Genomic DNA, 17370 nt, shown 5'->3' with positions numbered 1-17370 from the left:
GGTCATCATAAAGCAAAGCCCTTTAAATTGTTGACACAGTGAGAGCGATAGGCTCATTAATAAAGATAACAGCCCATAAGAAAAACCTGATTCCCAAGCAACGCGAAGCCGAAGCTCAACACCAAAACAAACCTGAGCCTCGATAATCTCTAGCCCCTATAAACATGGCATTTAATAACAGGGCAAAACTGGATGTCCCCAAAGGCTTTAGAAATCTTCTTGAGGGCTTAACACTCGAAGTGCTGCGAGTAAAACCTACAAACATACCAAAATTTGCAGCAGAGTATTTCAAAGAGAGACTCGTCTTACGACAAGGTAGTCAAACACTTACAAACTAACGAATATACTCTTATTCATTTTAGCTATAACTTTGATATTCGTTGAGAATATTGGCCAGCTTTTTCAGTATCATGATTAGGAGATTTTAAAATATTTAATGTCAACTCTTTTCATCCTCTCTGGAAGTAGGTGACGATGTGAACAGTACTGTTTAACTCTCTCTTCACGGCTTATTTTCTCCACTTGATCGATATTTGAGCTTTACCGAATTGGAAATTTAAAATCAAAACGCTGATCTCTGGTCATATTTATACAACAATTAGACTGTGGAGTTAGTTTTATCTGGCGTTTTGAAGCGAACCAAGTCGATATTTGTGATCAACATCACGGTTTTGTCATCATGAGCTAATCATGTTCAAACAGGGTCAGTAAGCCGTCAGTGAAATGATGAATCGTTCTCTTTACGTACAACTTGTTACCTTCAATCTTTACTGAAAAAATACAACACGAATGCAAATAATAATAATTAACGATTCCTTTCAGTGTTTCATAATCAGGACTTTAGATTTCGTACCGATGACGGTCGAGATTTTGGATTCATTCTCAGTTTGGCAATTATTAGTGTTAAATAATGGTAATTGTGCTTTATCGAGCAAATTTTTATCGGAAAAAATTCTTTTTAGTCTTATTTTTTAATAACCGACCGGTTTCTGACACCTAATTTTTTTTTTAATTTTGGTAATTTTGAGTTCTCATTGAGATTCAAATCACAGTGAAGACTAGCTACCGTACTTACATGAATAGCAATTTGTTTTGTACATCACTTGCAAATTTGGCTGAAATATTTTATGATAATTTTACTACCATTGCTTTCATTTAAAAATTTTTTAATTTAGGGTTTATCTCGTTTCCGCTTTTATCCAATTTGTCATCTGCTTAATTTCGAGAGCTTTTTTATTTTGTGTCCTAGATCTGGTGTAATTAAGATCAGGCGGGATTGAAGTAATATAAAGGAAAGCCTTTCAGTACTTAAGTCCTAGCAGAATGGAAATAGAATTGGAATAATAATTGGCCTGAGTCAGATAGGATCAGCGTATAGGAATAAGAATGTATCTATAATGGATTTAATGAATAAACGTATGGGAATAAGAATCCACCTGGAAAGGATTGGCTGAACGTATGGGAATAAGAATATTCTTGAAATGGATTGGAAGAACGTATGGGAATAAAGGCGCGATTACTAGGAGCAATTTTCTCTGCAACTTGCCTTGCAACGGCGTTGCGACACAAGTTGCATAGTATTGCAGCGTGTAACCGACGGTGTAATTTGGAAAAAAATGTTGTTAAACAAGTGGCAGTAATTGTTGCGAAAAATAGGATTATAGTTTCTACTTTTCGAAACGATTGCGTCTCCGTTGCACCCTTTAAACGCTGTTGTGAGACAAATTGCAAAGAAATGATGTAATCCATGTAATTGCGCTTTAAGAATATGCCTGATTGAGATTGCATGAACGTATAGGAATGTAAAAACGCACCTGCCTTGATAGGATGAACGTATAGCAGTGACCTGAATCAGAGTGGATAAGTCGTGTAGGATCAGTTAAAAGCCTAGCTGAAAGTGTTGCACTGCACTTTGCACAATTATTGCACTTCGTTGCGTTAAGATTGCGCATTTTTCATTTTTCAATTCTATCATTTGTTTTATTTCAGAGAGAGGTTACGATGAATGTCTTCTTGGTTCACAAATTGACGGGTTTTACCACTACGAACCAAACAGACCTGAAAACACCAACAAATTGCTTGACATGACGGTACAAGATAGCTTGAAGAGCACTAGTGTTCAACCTCCTCCCACATCTGCAACGACTTTGAGCGAAGACGAGGCTGCGTTAAAAATTCAGGCTGGTTTCCATGGCTACAAGGTGCGCCAGGAAATCGAGCTTCAAAACCGTTCAGCGGAGAAAATTCAAGCTGGTTACCGTGGTTACGCGTGTCGTAAAGACATCAAGAATAAAAACGAGGCTGCGAGTAAAATTCAAGCAGGATTCAGAGGACAGCGAGTGAGGAGAGGTAAAGAGACAGCTGGACAAGATCATGAGGAAACTGGAAAAGAATACCAAACAAGACAAACTGGGTTTCAGGATGAGAACGTAGCGGCGACCAAAATTCAAGCAGGATTCCGAGGTTATCAAGCGAGAAAAGGGACAAAGACGAATGGAGAAAATACGAGGCAAGCTAAGATTGAAGATGAGAACGAAGCGGCGAATAAGATCCAGGCAAGGTTCAGAGGTTACCAGGTGAGGAAAGGAAGAGGAAGTCAAAGTAGTATGAAGAAGATTCTTGGCACTTCTCTTTCTAGTAGTCACTGTAATGGAGAAAAGTTGCATGAAAAACTGCCCGACAAAGAGGAGGCAGCAAAGAGAATACAGGCAGGGTACAGGGGATACCGGGACCGAAAAGAAATAGCGCGCCAAAATAAGGCTTCTAGTAAGATACAAGCTGGTTATAGAGGCTATAAAGATAGAAAAGAACTGAAAATGAAAAAGGGAGCGTCTGTTAAAATCCAAGCAGCATATCGTGGTTATCATGATCGAAAAGAACTCGAGACAAAACACAAAGCATCAACAACCATCCAAGCTGGTTATCGCGGGCACAAGGTCAGGAAAATCAAGATCAACCAATCAGAAGCGGCTGTCAAAATACAAGCACAGTATCGAGGCTACAGGGTTCGCAAAGGAATTAAATCTGGTGGAGAAACCTTAAACAAAAACCAAATCAAACTGCTAGACATTGCACATCAAGACAGTAGATTTTCGTTCAGCTTGCCCCAAGAAGATGTTAAATTTGAAGGAAATTTGGATAGTGACAGTGATACGGATATTGATAAAGTAGTGAATAAAATAGAAGCAAAGAAAACTGAAATAAAAGAAGACAAGAAAGACGATGCTAACGGTGATAAAAATCAGGTCTAGCAGCTTCTATCAGGGCCGCAGATACCACGTAGAGGTTCCTCTTTTGATTCCACTTGGGACTCCGGAACTACTGCGGTCGGAAAGCTTTGGGGAAAACGTTGAAAAATACTCCAAAAATCCCTCCGAGGCAGTGGTCGGTTGAACTGAATACTTTATATATTCTAAACAAAACTTTATTTCATTCAAGTCGACACTTACAATGCTTATCACAGAAATTGCAGGAGAAAAGTGTGCCTTTTAGCTTTCTGGGTGACCTACTTTTAAGAAACACGTTTTCTACATTAAACTATCAAAGGGTCTCCATCTAACAATGGCGTTAAACAACACCTTTCCAATTCGTGGAACAAGAGTTTCACACAGACAGACATATATGGACATACCCAGGACTGGTCTTTCAAAAAGTACATAAGCAGATCTGCAAGCGCATTATGGTGGGGTAGAGAAGCAAAACGAGAAGAAATTAACGCGGTCATAATCAATTCGATCTTTACTTATTTTTTAGTCTTTCACAATAATTCTTCCTAAAACTATAGCCTTTAACAGCAAAACAAGTAACTTGATTTGCGTCGAGCACAATTCGCATGACAAAATGAAACAGGACGACACGGTCACGGTGGGGAAGTCACGACAACCGTCCAACCAATCAGAGTGCGAGGTCAATCATTCTTCATCCAATTAGAATGCTCAAACACGCTGCCGTCAAGGCCCAGTTCTTAACATTTATACGCAGTTTACTCCAAAACTATTTAGTATTGATACAGACAACTTACCAACTGGTTCACAGGCTCTTTGATAAGTTATGAAAAGAAGCTGGTAAGAAGCTGAAGTAATTACTGGTTTAAACAAGAGATTATCTTCGAATAATAAGTTTTTATGTCACATTCATTTACTTTGCTACAAAAAATCCATCGATCAGACAAATTTTCATCGTTTTCTCAATTTTATACACGTTTTCGTACGAGTAGGAAACATGAAACGCTCTTGAATGGCTTCCGCTCTTAGCCAATCAAAACTCAAGGCACAAATCATCCAATCACAGCGCTTCGTTTTTGTTTCCTACTGATAAGAAGCCTGCTTACTGCAGGATGTAACAATAGCTGAACGATATTATCCTATGATCTATATGATATTACAATACACGTGCTTAGCAGAAACTTATAAGGGACTTAACCCCCTTGTGAGTTTGTGTGCTTAGTCAAAACAGAAATTTACGGTTTGACCTTTTATAATGAATTTACAACGATCAAAAACTTAGCTAAATTTCTCTAGAAAATCAAAGTCCCTTCAGCCCACCCTTGTATACTCTACGATGCTATCATCAGTCTGCTATTATCTATTACCTAGTACGTGGTTCTATAGATAATAGCATACAACTCTTGTGAAGCTTCTGATATTAAATAAAATAAATTATAGATTTTCAGAATTTTCATAAAGTTGTCATTTGAAATATATCGTGTGTATCGGATAACTTTCGGATCCCCCTCTCGTTCATCCAATCAAATGCCTTGGATTTTGTGATGACCATATAAGGATGTGCTATTCTCTAATTGGCTTTTTTGCCTCTTGCTGTCAATCATGAGTTATTTATTGGTATTCATCTAAGACAAGAGGCAAGGTCGGATGGACAGACTTAATGGGTCATACACAAGCAATCTTTAATCCGTCACTTCATTATTTGGCATTTCTTTAGGTGACTTCTCCTCGTCGACCACTTCTTCAGTTGGAGGGGCTGCATCGTCGGGAGGGGGAGGCGGGTCACCAGAAAAAGGTGGAGGATCCTCATTAGAAGGCTGCTGTGGTTTAGATATCGGTTCCTGTTCATCAAGGGGCTGGTCTTGGGATTCATCCGGTGACACTTCATGTTCTGCTTCTTCTTCTGGTTCCTGTGTTTCAGAATTAGAATAAGTTTTCCAACGTTTTATCAAACTAATGTCTTTGTTTTCTACTGTTTGAATAATAACTTTCTTACCTCTTCGGGGCACAATTCACAGGCCTTGGCGAGGGTCAGACGTGCGCTGTTAGAACGCTCCAAGAAGTATCTAAAAAAACAATGAAACGTTTTTCGGCATCGATAAGGACGTCAATGATGATGACGACGAGAGTGATGATGATGATGGATATTGCATGATGATGATGCATGATGATGATCCATAATAATGATGTTAATGGTGATACATGATGATGATGATAATGATGATGATGTGCATGATGCGGATGGTGGTGATACATGATGATGATGATGATGTGCATGATGCGGATGGTGGTGATACATGATGATGATGATGATGTGCATGATGCGGATGGTGGTGATACATGATGATGATGATGTGCATGATGCGGATGGTGGTGATACATGATGATGATGATGATGTGCATGATGCGGATGGTGGTGATACATGATGATGATGATGATGTGCATGATGCGGATGGTGGTGATACATGATGATGATGATGATGTGCATGATGCGGATGGTGATACATGATGATGATGATAATGATGATGATGTGCATGATGCGGATGGTGGTGATACATGATGATGATGATGATGAGCATTATGCGGATGGTGGTGATACATGATGATGATGATGATCGTGATGATGCGGATGGTGATACATGATGATGATGATGATGTGCATGATGCGGATGGTGGTGATACATGATGATGATGATGATGATGTGCATGATGCGGATGGTGGTGATACATGATGATGATGATGATGTGCATGATGCGGATGGTGGTGATACATGATGATGATGATGATGTGCATGATGCGGATGGTGGTGATGCATGATGCGGATGCCACTTACCCATTTGACGTCTCGTTTGACTGTGCTGGTGGTGACCAGTTATTATACGTATACGACGCACCTCCCGGATAAGGTCGCTAAATAGAAACATGGCAGTTAATCCAATAGACACAAACACCCCTGCAATAGCTGTAGTATTACCATACATACATACCCTATCTAGTTCATCACCCAGCCATTCTACTGCCCAGTTAATCCAATACACACAAACACACCTACAAGAGCTGTAGTATTACCATGCATACATACCCTATCTAGTTCATCACCCAGCCATTCTACTGCCCAGTTAATCCAATACATACAAACACCCCTACAATAGCTGTAGTATTACCATACATACATACCCTATCTAGTTCATCACCCAGCCATTCTACTGCCCAGTTAATCCAATACACACAAACACCCCTACAGTAGCTGTAGTATTACCATACATACATACCCTATGTAGTTCATCACCAAGCCATTCTACTGCCCAGTTCCATTTTCTTCTGAGGTCTGGTGAGCCAAGGAGAATTTGGTGCGCCAAAGAACAACTAGGAGATAGAATGAAGAAAAAGTCTCAGGTTAATTGATTTGAGATCATCATTAATAAATAAATAAAATAAATAAATAAATAACCGTAAAATAAATAAAGCAGTGGCATTTTCAAACAGTTGCTCTTCAACCACAGGAGTTCAGAAGTTGATTTTCGCGGGTGGAAAACCGGAAAAACTGGGGAAAAACCCTCGAACAACAGGAGAGAACCAACAAACAACTCTACTCACATACAACACCGAGCACGGCGGGACTAGAGCCCGCGTCGCATTGGTGAAAAGCGAGCGCTCTCACCGCTACGCCACCCGTGCTTCAACTGCTGCCTAGTTAACATTGGAAGCGACGTTACTTAGCTACAACGGGATTCAAAATACACCGCGATGGAACTGTACTTACTTATTGAATAAGGCAACCATGAACTTCATGCATTGATAAGCTCGTTTTTGGTAGTGATTCTTTGACCGTTGGATGATATCAAACAATCCATCCCTATCATCTGGGATACCTGTGGTACATAGATATACAGAGAGGGAGAGATGAGAAGGGGGGGAGGACAGAGCGGAGGAAGGCGGACGTCAAGAAGAACGACTGTTTTTTTTTACAAAAGATTTTTTTTAGCTTGAGCATAATTTCCACCATATCAGACCATGTGTCATTCCCTAGAGTACTATTTCTTTGTTTAACAGTTGTGCATGAGAAGACTCATGAATATGGATACAACTCAAACAAAGAATCTCCTTCTCAAGAGATAAAGCCCAAGTCCCGAATGGAAATGAAAAGCAAATGGAAGTAGTGAAAAGAGGGGAAGAGAGAAAGTGGGATAAATGGGAATAAACGTTACTAACCTCGAAGGGTGTTGTGTATTCGGTGACTCTGCCATGAATCGTTGACAAGAAGCATTTGTAAGAGTAGATCAAAGTAGGGCCTCAGCTCGTACGTGTATGAATAAGCCACCTGAAAACACGACCATACGCAGGATATTAGTCACTGAACTCTGAGATGATTATGTATTAGAACAACTTACCTGCCAAAGCAACTCGCTAAGAACGGCTCGTGAGAAATGAGGGTTTTCCCAACAGCAGAACTGTAAACATGAACAGAAGTTGGTCTTAGAGAAGAGCAAGAAACATGGTGCGTATACAGGTAGATATGTTGGAAGATATTTTTATATTAATATTGAGTGGACATTGTAATACATAAATGTGAGAGACAGTAATGGGAAGCCAGTTAAATGCCACATTATGCTGTCAAAATTGTAACAGATTAGAGTAGATATGATTGTAATTAATGCACGCCGGGTAAGGTTGTACCGTGACCGTGCTGTGTGTGTTAGTATTCTGATTGGATGAGCAGTAATCTTGTGCGCCATGACATGTCGTGTACTGCAACGTTTCACAGTTATAACATCTTATCTATAAACGTTACATAGTTTTTATAAACCGAGGATGTATGAGAGGTAAAATACCAACGGAAAGCATTCAAGACTTACTTTCAGCAGGCGAATGGTTTCTTCTGACGAGGCGGTGTCTTCAATTAATTTTTTCAGGTACAACAATTTGTTAAATAATATTTCACTGACATCAGTTGGGACCTCCATCAGAGGTTGACCATCACCGAACGGGTTGGGAAAAGGTACAGATCCCTGAGGAGAATATTAGACATAAAACAATCACTACCAGTACTACCACTATCATCACCATCACATGAACACCAACACATTATCACTATAACCATAGCCATCATCAGTACAACCACCATCATCACATCATCATCATCAGAATCAGAATCATCATCATCACCACCACCATCATCAACACCATCATCACCACGACCACCAACATCATCATCATTACCAATACCATCATCATTACTATCATCATCATCATCACCACTACCACCATCACTACCATCAACATCACTATTATCACCACCATCATCAACACCACCATCACCACTACCATCATCACTACCATCATCATCATCACTATCATCACATCGTCATCATCATCACCACTACCATCATCACTACCATCATCATCGCCACCATCATCATCATCACCACTACCACCATTATCATGACAACCATAACCAGAACTACCCCGTTATCCTCATGATCAGTCAACCTCTTTCTCTCCTTACCGTGGAAGACTGTGTCCTGACTGATACATCACAGCTCCGTAGCAACTGTGACACAACAGCATACAGTTTGCCAAGCTCAGCAAAACGAATAGAGGGACCAGGACCTTCGTCTATCGCGACGAGCATGAATGTTGCTGGCACATTGAGTTTAAGTAGCTGTATTTTCTGAAACAACGAATACAGAACATTAAATAGAGGGGAACGAGACCAAGGGTGATAATAAGGGCAAGCGAGAATGGCTTAGTAACAACAGTTTGAATAACTAAAACTTGCGGCAAATGATACGCACGCTGACAAGCGGCCATTGAATGCGCGCTTACCAGTAGAAAAAAGCGGGAAATCTCAACTTCCGGGAAAGTGCATGCGCGTCTACCAGTGGAAAAAAGCGGGAAATCTCAACTTCCGGGAAATTGCATGCGCGCTTACCAGTGGAAAAAAGCGGGAAATCTCAACTTCCGGGAAATTGCATGCGCGCTTACCAGTGGAAAAAAAGCGGGAAATATCAACTTCCGGAAAACGAAACCAAACGTAGCTATAAGAATGACTAAATAGTTACCTCTTGTGGCCCAAGGCCAGCATACATCAGAAAGAACTGAAAATACTGCTGTACATGCCTGCCGTGTTCAGGTACTTCTTTCTTGAGAAGGTTCAGCACAGCTATCAGGATGTATTCACTTAGACCAGCTTGGTTATGTACTACATGGAAATATCGATAAAAAAACAACAATAAACTAATGGGTACTAACAAAACAATTGCTGATGTCCCACATCGAGTTATAGTTCAATAGCAACTATTAGAGTTAAAATCTATTGCCTTCAAACAATTGCTTCGAGTCGAGGCATTTGGGTCAATACATTAAAAGTATAGAAACTGATCCAAAGGCAGCTATTGTTTGAAGGCAATAGAGTGTATCTCGTATATTTCTTATTGTTTGTCTTTTGTCAAACATAAACCAAGAATATTTCATAAAAAAGGATGACAGAGAGCAGTACAAACGTTAAACTTCATTAAATTGAGAAGTAGCTCCAAAAAGGAAAAAAAGGAATTTGAGATTGAAAAGGTCCGTCACTACAACATATTCCAGTTAACATTAATATTGAAACCATACCTGCGCCTTCTGGTATTCCTGGTAATGGTCCACAGGGTCCGTCTTGTAAGGAATGATGGGCCAGGAAGACCAGGATCTTAGCGAAAGCACTGCGCACCTGAAACAAACAATCGTCGATGAAAATTACCATATGCTATACTAAACGGACGGACGAACGAACGGACTGAAGAACGACAAACAGATAGCCTCTCAAATACAATAGTTGAAAGAGCCATCCACCGATACGCAAGGACGGAAAGGAGAAAAACTTTGACTAGAGTGAGCTAGGAAATGATAGTAAGACCGAGGTAATAGGTAGAGCAAGTTTTAAATGACCGTGAAAAAGTAACGGTAAGGACGTGCCGAGACAGCGTCCCAGTATTCTGATTGGATGAACAGTGATTCCTTGCAGTGTGATTGGTCAAAAGGACGTATCGTGATCGTATCTTTTGACAGTCATACCAAATCTACTGTATCAATTCAGAAGCTAGGACGAGTGATGACGGGCAGAAAGATAAACGACTTACCTCAGCTGTTGGACTTTCCAAGAGATACTCACTGAAGCGTTCAGGATGAGTGAACAACAGTTCTCCGAACCAAAGGCGAATTGCAGCGTCGGACCGAAGAAGTACGCACACTGCATCATACCATTCATTAGCAGGTCCCCTAGACAAACAATAAGAACTGTTAGAGATCCAGCCATGACCATAATCCTTTGAGCGCTGATGAAACAAGCACTCATAGTCATCGTACGCAACAGCTGGCTGAATTGTGAAGGCTTGTGAGATTTTTCTCGTGTTAAAATAGCAATTCTGGAATTTTGTTTAGCCATAAATTGCAAATCATTGTGAAATGTTAGAGAAATCTTGAATTATCTCTTTTTTCTGCAGCATGTTTTTGTAATGATACACGCTGAGTGTTAACATTCGAGATACATGATAGACGCATGATAATATAACAAGATAATTCGACACATACCTGACAATCTTCTTGGTGTGAAAACCAGTCGAGAACAGGAATCGTGACAGTAGTTTGATACTTATCATTCCTAATTCTAACGAATCGGGCTGAAAAACACAACATACAACGAATAATCAATCATGTCATGATACACCCAGGGTTTTACTTCAGTCAATTTATTTTGAGGTCAGTTGAATTCCTAACCCGATATTTTAGAAGTCCCCTGTTAAAAAAACGAGTCTCAGAATCATAGGCGAAGGCATTTGTCATTCCCAGATCCCACATATTTTGTTCAACATGGCGGACAAGAATGGGACAGTGAACCTTAATATACTGTTGAAGATTTTTTGATTAAAAATTTCTACATGATTACTTTTAAGCAAAAACAAATATCAGAAATATCTTTGTTGGTATCTTAGGACGCAATCTATTTTTTGATTGAGTGATTTTTCTTGAAGAATATCATAGAGTAGTAGAAAAAGATACTTACCCCATTGTCTTGTCCTGCGTTGGCTGTGGTGAGTTTCCGTATAAACTGGAAATATTCTGGACTGAACTGTATTCGATTGTGTAGGAAATGAACATTTTGTTTTCTCACGGCTCGCTCGATGGGCACTGGTACTTTGAGAGCTGGATGGTGAGATAAAAATGAAGAAGATATCAATTCGATTAGTTTGTCTTCAGTTTCAAATGGCGATAGAGACGTACATGGTGTGACATGTCGTAACATTGAAATGGCTTTTCATTGTCTTCCAGTTATTCAACCAATCACAACGCGTAATTACGGATACGGTAAGATACAGTACGGCTACTCATACAAAAATCACTAAAAAAACTATTTCGTCAAGTTGCGCAATTGTACCTAAATATTGTGCGCACTTCTGAAGAGTTTTTCGGTTATTTTTCGCTTCAGGTTCTCCTATATTTCGATCAGTATACTGTTTTACTTGAAAACTGGCTTTGTGCGCACGTGGTCTCAAGAAATACTTTTCTATTTCACCTCCTACATACCTGTCACTTTGCGCGCTGTTTATGAAGGGCAGTTTATCGATCAGCTTGCGCGCAATGCTTTTAAGGGATAGATGTACTTACGTTTCTCGGTTTCCATCATAGTGTTGAGTTCTATAACATCTAGACGTTCATAAAACAATATATAGGCATTCCACCATCGTTTCTGTCTTCGATATGACATCCTACAGAAAAAAAGGGCGTTAACGAAAGTATAAAATGCGGTAACATATGGGTAGCACACGGAATCGCAATTTGTCATGCCACTCGTCACGCAACTCGTCACGCGACTCTCGGGGATATGTTAGAAGTAATACAATACTTCACTGCTCTGGATATTACGAAACTACAATGTTGCGTGACAGTACTTACCGTTTAAGCATGTGATCAAACACTTCACCCATGTATTCACCACCAAAACACTGATTTTTCATTTCCTGTTGCAAAACAAGAATTATTATATTATTATATATATATATATATATATATATATATGTCACGATTTTGACAGATTTAAAACAGGTTCTTCGCCCTTCTTCATGTGTGTCAGTAGATCTGTCTGTCTGTCCGTCAGTCCGTCCATTTGTCTGTCTGTCCGTGCGTTTGTCCGCATGTTTGTTTGTCTGTCTGTCTGTCCGTTCAGTAGTGCTAACGTGCGTTTTCAATATGTACAAACCTCATCATCTTCCATCTTGCATTCAGATACTTCACCATCATCAAATTTGTACCAGCGACTTTCATCCTCTGGATTAGACCTGAAAAAATTGACAGTACACCATAAAAATCATTAATCAATGATTTCTTTATGCTGCGCTGTACTAGATCCTACACGCCCTCGTCCCCCACTTGCCTCAGATAGCTCGTACTTACCTTTGTAGTATATAACAGTAGTAATGTCCACCGCTGGCCTGACCGCTATGTACCAGGATCCCCGTCAGTCGATATTTATTCTCGCTATTACATGATCGCTTATCATCCTCGATTATCAACTCTTCTGATGTTACCTCGCCTAGAAATCATCAATGACAAAAACAATATACGTTAATGTAGTGGTACCTGTATTAAGCGGACACCTTCTGGACCTTACCTGGTGTCCATGTTATAGAGGTTCGTTATATTGCAAATATGGGAAGAAAGATGGTGACCCATGAAGCTGTTCATTCAATAAAGTGATGTCCACTTGATGAAGGGTCAATTGAGGCACCACTGTATATTACTTTCTGGGTATATATTTGACAAAACCGCAAATAGGTTTCTGGTCACGTGCAAACCCACTTCGAACGGTTACCACGATGAATGATCTAATATTGCGGATCTAAATTTGCTGCACAAGAAAAAATTCTTTTTTTACCTTCAGATTTGGCTAAACCAATCTCAGTGAACGGCTCCATGTCTATCTCTCGGGGGAATTCGAAGTAGTCGTTAAACTTGACGGCACACTCCCTATAAACAAAGAAAGCTTGCATTAGAGAATCTGGAATATCCTGCCGGGGTATGTTTGAGGTAGAGATAAATTAAGTTACTAACCTTTCCCAGTCATAATCAAATCGTTTCAGTTGTATCGCCATGATACGAGGAAGTCTACTAATACACATGCGTTTGACGGTGTCCACCTGGGGAAAAAACCAGTAGAAATATCAGTAGGATTAGAGAAGACACGGTCATGGTACGTTGTTACTGTAACATATTGTATAAGAACATGCGTAATAGGTAAATTACGAGCCTTATATGAAACGACTGAAGATGAGGGCCAATGGGCCTTTCACAACTTCAAGTCGCGTAAAATGAGCCAGCTCAACAAGAAACCGTGGACAGCTGTTTCGGCCTGTATTGGGCCTCGTCAGCACGGTGTATCTAGTGAGCTGGCAATCCCACGAAAAAGTAGTACATGATAGATGAGGCTGTAAGCCGTATTTTGTTCTTATACGATTTCCGAGCCCATCCCACACGGCTTACAGCCTCATCTAACATATTGTACACAAAAGCCGTGTTGTACCCACCTTTTTGTTGCATTTCTCGCAGTGATACGCATTAGCACCTTCGAGTAAATCTCCTTTAACGAACTGTTCCATGGAGTCTGTCAGGCTTTGGTGGTTGCGAATATCTACGTTGAGCGCGATGAAAGGCGCCTCACGGGAGTACCTGACAAGAGAACATGACTATTACAGCTAGTCGTTTGTTAAAAGATGGTCGATTAACATAGGTCTTTCTAATAAAGAAATGGTCGATTGACACAGGTCTAAATGGTCGATTAAACCAAGCCTTCCTAATACAAGGTGGTCGATTAAAGCAGGTCTTTGCTAACATCAGGTGGTTGTGGCTTTAATGATATAAAATGTCTCCGTAATTAAAGTACGGTGATACTTCTATTAAGCGGACACCAGGCAAGATCCTGAAGGTGTTCGCATAATACAGGTACCACTGAATATCTTAGAATTTTGGCACAAATCAAAGGTCTTTTATTTCATAAAGGTCGCATTATAGAGGTATTAAGACCAATAGTAATTGAATCCTTGCGTTGGTTTAGCTTCTACAGATCGGTCGTTTCATAGAGAGGTGGAGGTCGTTTCACAGGGAGGTGGAGATAAGTTGGTCTGGCTATTGCTTACCGGTGAGGACATCCCTTGCAGATCTTCTGATCAGCGAAAGCACCACCAAGGACTTTAGAGAAGATGGGTTCATGGCCTAGAAACTTTAAACCTTCGTCTAGATTATCGACCAGGTTATTGAAGAACTCTAATGCATCATGTTGTTCACGGAGGTTTACAGGTTCTCCAAATAATCTAAAGATTAAAGTTGTTATGTTAAATAGAGCTATCATCGTCATCATCGTGCATCATCCTCATGATGCAGAATCATCATCATCATCTTCATGATGCAGAATCATCTCCATCTCCATCTCCACCATCATTATCATACATAATTGTCAACAATATCATCATCACAAATCATTATCATCATCATCACCATCAAAACATCATCATCATCATCGGCAACATGATCGTCACCATCACCATCACTTGCTCTAATCAGCGTGCAAAAAAATCATCCCCAACAACAACGTTAATAAAATAATCATAAGCAAACATTAAACTAGTACGCCTTACAATGGAACAACTCACTTGAAAGTATTCCAGAATCCTTTAGGGATATGAAACTGTAGTTGACTGTGAGCTAAATGACCAAAAATGAACTGAATCTGCCGAAGAACTCCTATTTGATACTCCTTCCTTTCTTGTGCTTTATCCTTTTCCTTGTTCTCTGAGTCATTTTCTCTGCTCTCCTCAGACTGGTACCCTGTGTCCACTGTGCTTTCGCTTTCTGATTTTTCTTCAAGATGAACGAGTTCTTCGTCTTCATCACTCACAGCACCTTCTACCAGGAGTACTCCTTTGCGAAGTTCAGGGATCATGAAGAGCTAGAAAAAGTATATGTACTGCATAGGTTAGAAAATAGAAAGAAAGAAAGAAAGAAAGAAAGAAAGAAAGAAAGAAAGAAAGAAAGAAAGAAAGCATCTACAAACCTGTTGGATCACAGAGTTCATATAACAAGTTGCTCCAGCGTTTTTCAATCCTACAAATCCATTGTGTGGCCGAGGGCCAATGGGTGGAAGGTGTTCCCATTCAGTCACCACTGTATCATCTGGTTTACGAAGGAAAGATAACAAGTCAATCAATATACCACAGTGCGTCCCCTCCTCGTGAATTAATTTGTAACCATACCAATCGATACCATACCAATTGATATCATAACTACCCCTGATTCTCCCAACATGGTATGGTAAAACTAACCTGAGTAATACATATCTGTAAGAATGTCTGATAACAGCCTCAGGTTCTCTAAACATCCAGAACACAGGGACACGAGAAGGTCAAATCCTGCCACTAGGGTGGGAGGAGTGGAGCAGATTGATGTCACACGACGGTTCCAGATATCATCTAAAACAAATGGGTAGTAAAAAATAAAAATAATTTTTACATAAGTTAAGTTTTTAAATAAGTATCTTAGATTTATACGACAAATAATTTTCAACTAATATTAACAAGAACGGGGAAAAAAGACCGTGTTGAATGTTAAAGTCAGGTTGAAATAGTTAGTAAAATATATCATCACTTACTGTTTCCATTTTTAGCCTCCAATACTATCTTGGATGCAGGGAAAATAAAATCTTCAATTAGTTCCTGTAAAACAAAAAGTTAAAATGTCCATAAAGATGTGCGATGATGATGATGATGATGACTATGATGAGGATAATGGGATGATGATGATGACTATGATGAGGATAATGGGATGATGATGATGACAATGATGAGGATATGAGATGATGATGATGACAATGATGAGGATAATGGGATGATGATGACTATGATGAGGATAATGGGATGATGATGACTATGATGAGAATAATGAGATGATGATGATGATGACAATGATGAGGATGAAATAAACTTCAAAATAATAAAAATATTGACCTTTCGACCAAAACTATTGGTCTTCTTTATTGAACTGACACTTCATAATGTTGATGATGATAAAATAATGTCTATGATGATGATAGATGAAACCAATGATGGATGATGATGATGATAAATGTTGATGATGATGGATGACAACTTCGTCATACCAATGATAGATGATGGTGATATATGTATTATCATGATGAATAACAATAGGTGATGAAGATAATATTGATAATATATTGCTCATAATACAAACCTTGATTAGGCTTGGTCCACCAGACTGTGATCCAATAACTAGCTTATTGTGAGAGTCTTGGAAGAGCAGCAGTTCTCTGGTAATCCCCAGATGACCTTCCAACAATGTCTCGTCAACTACTGTATCCCCTTCATCTGCAGCGAGCACTGCCTCCTGATATACACCACAAACAACACAACCAGTCAGCCATTTACAAATATCTTAATAAGTATACATGCATGCTGATTGGTCAAAAGCTGTGATTTATTAGTGAACGGAGCACAGTGCTAATGCCATCCGCACGTGCAAAGTTGGCTGCTAGATCCTGAGGCCGTCTTTCTTTTTGCGTAAATAAATTCAATACCAAAATAAAATTCGTAAAGTTCTATATAATAAAACGAATAAAACAGCTCGTTATTGTTACCTTTGTTTTCTTTAACCAGCCGATCTCATTCTTCAGCAGTACTTCAGTGGTGGACAGTGGACAATGGGTCATATAAGCATGACTTAGAAGTCTGAAGCAAAACAAAATAATAATATAGTAATCAAACCCAGTGTCTGCATTCTGCATTAGTAAGAGAAGGTGAATATTTCATAGGGGGGTGGGGTGGGGGGATGGGCAATTGGCAGTAAACTCTTTAAAATCAGGTTTTAGCATGGTTTCTTTGTATGATATCCATACCTTACCAGAGTAATGGTTTAGATAATAGTCAATTACTTACCTGCACAGTAAATTAAAATAATGATGGGAATGGAGAGGATGTTCCTTCACAGTGTTCTGAAACAACAATTACAATACGGTATAAGAAATTAGCATATAATACCACTCCCTCATTAGAGAGCTGCCGCAGCTAGATCTAGGGCTGCATAACTATGGTACAGTATC

At 39.5% G+C, this 17370-nt stretch overlaps 2 protein-coding genes across 4 annotated transcripts in view; one reads left to right on the top strand and one right to left on the bottom strand.

The window, feature by feature from the left end:
• The first annotated feature begins 70 nt into the window (after positions 1 to 70).
• Positions 71 to 4674, top strand: LOC116286801 (uncharacterized). Its single transcript, XM_031693384.2, has 2 exons — positions 71 to 315; positions 1990 to 4674. The coding sequence occupies exons 1-2, from the start codon at positions 165 to 167 to the stop codon at positions 3249 to 3251; spliced, it is 1413 nt and encodes a 470-aa protein (XP_031549244.1). The 5' UTR covers positions 71 to 164; the 3' UTR covers positions 3252 to 4674.
• LOC116286800 (ubiquitin carboxyl-terminal hydrolase 9X) overlaps positions 4116 to 17370 on the bottom strand; it is a 38908-nt gene continuing 25653 nt past the window's right edge. For all 3 annotated transcript variants that reach the window (XM_031693381.2, XM_031693383.2, XM_031693382.2), the window contains exons 38-66: positions 17207 to 17262; positions 16909 to 16999; positions 16506 to 16658; positions 15907 to 15970; positions 15581 to 15727; positions 15313 to 15431; positions 14912 to 15207; positions 14399 to 14572; positions 13790 to 13931; positions 13317 to 13402; positions 13141 to 13232; positions 12660 to 12798; positions 12466 to 12544; positions 12162 to 12226; positions 11874 to 11974; positions 11272 to 11411; positions 10800 to 10888; positions 10349 to 10487; positions 9843 to 9939; positions 9290 to 9429; positions 8734 to 8898; positions 8084 to 8236; positions 7619 to 7678; positions 7440 to 7548; positions 6991 to 7099; positions 6500 to 6593; positions 6061 to 6137; positions 5221 to 5290; positions 4116 to 5134 (exon numbers count right to left, since the gene is read on the bottom strand). In XM_031693381.2, coding sequence (XP_031549241.1) covers positions 4907 to 5134; positions 5221 to 5290; positions 6061 to 6137; positions 6500 to 6593; positions 6991 to 7099; positions 7440 to 7548; positions 7619 to 7678; positions 8084 to 8236; positions 8734 to 8898; positions 9290 to 9429; positions 9843 to 9939; positions 10349 to 10487; positions 10800 to 10888; positions 11272 to 11411; positions 11874 to 11974; positions 12162 to 12226; positions 12466 to 12544; positions 12660 to 12798; positions 13141 to 13232; positions 13317 to 13402; positions 13790 to 13931; positions 14399 to 14572; positions 14912 to 15207; positions 15313 to 15431; positions 15581 to 15727; positions 15907 to 15970; positions 16506 to 16658; positions 16909 to 16999; positions 17207 to 17262 — 3474 coding nt within the window. In that variant the 3' untranslated portion in view covers positions 4116 to 4906. The remainder of the gene's footprint in view (positions 5135 to 5220; positions 5291 to 6060; positions 6138 to 6499; positions 6594 to 6990; positions 7100 to 7439; positions 7549 to 7618; positions 7679 to 8083; positions 8237 to 8733; positions 8899 to 9289; positions 9430 to 9842; positions 9940 to 10348; positions 10488 to 10799; positions 10889 to 11271; positions 11412 to 11873; positions 11975 to 12161; positions 12227 to 12465; positions 12545 to 12659; positions 12799 to 13140; positions 13233 to 13316; positions 13403 to 13789; positions 13932 to 14398; positions 14573 to 14911; positions 15208 to 15312; positions 15432 to 15580; positions 15728 to 15906; positions 15971 to 16505; positions 16659 to 16908; positions 17000 to 17206; positions 17263 to 17370) is intronic.

This window comes from Actinia tenebrosa, unplaced genomic scaffold, assembly GCF_029948245.1.
Source record: "Actinia tenebrosa isolate PJP-AT-01 unplaced genomic scaffold, QUT_ActTen_1.0 PGA_scaffold0__85_contigs__length_37466705, whole genome shotgun sequence".
Lineage (NCBI taxonomy): Eukaryota > Metazoa > Cnidaria > Anthozoa > Actiniaria > Actiniidae > Actinia > Actinia tenebrosa.
This window is presented reverse-complemented; position numbering and strand designations above follow the sequence as displayed.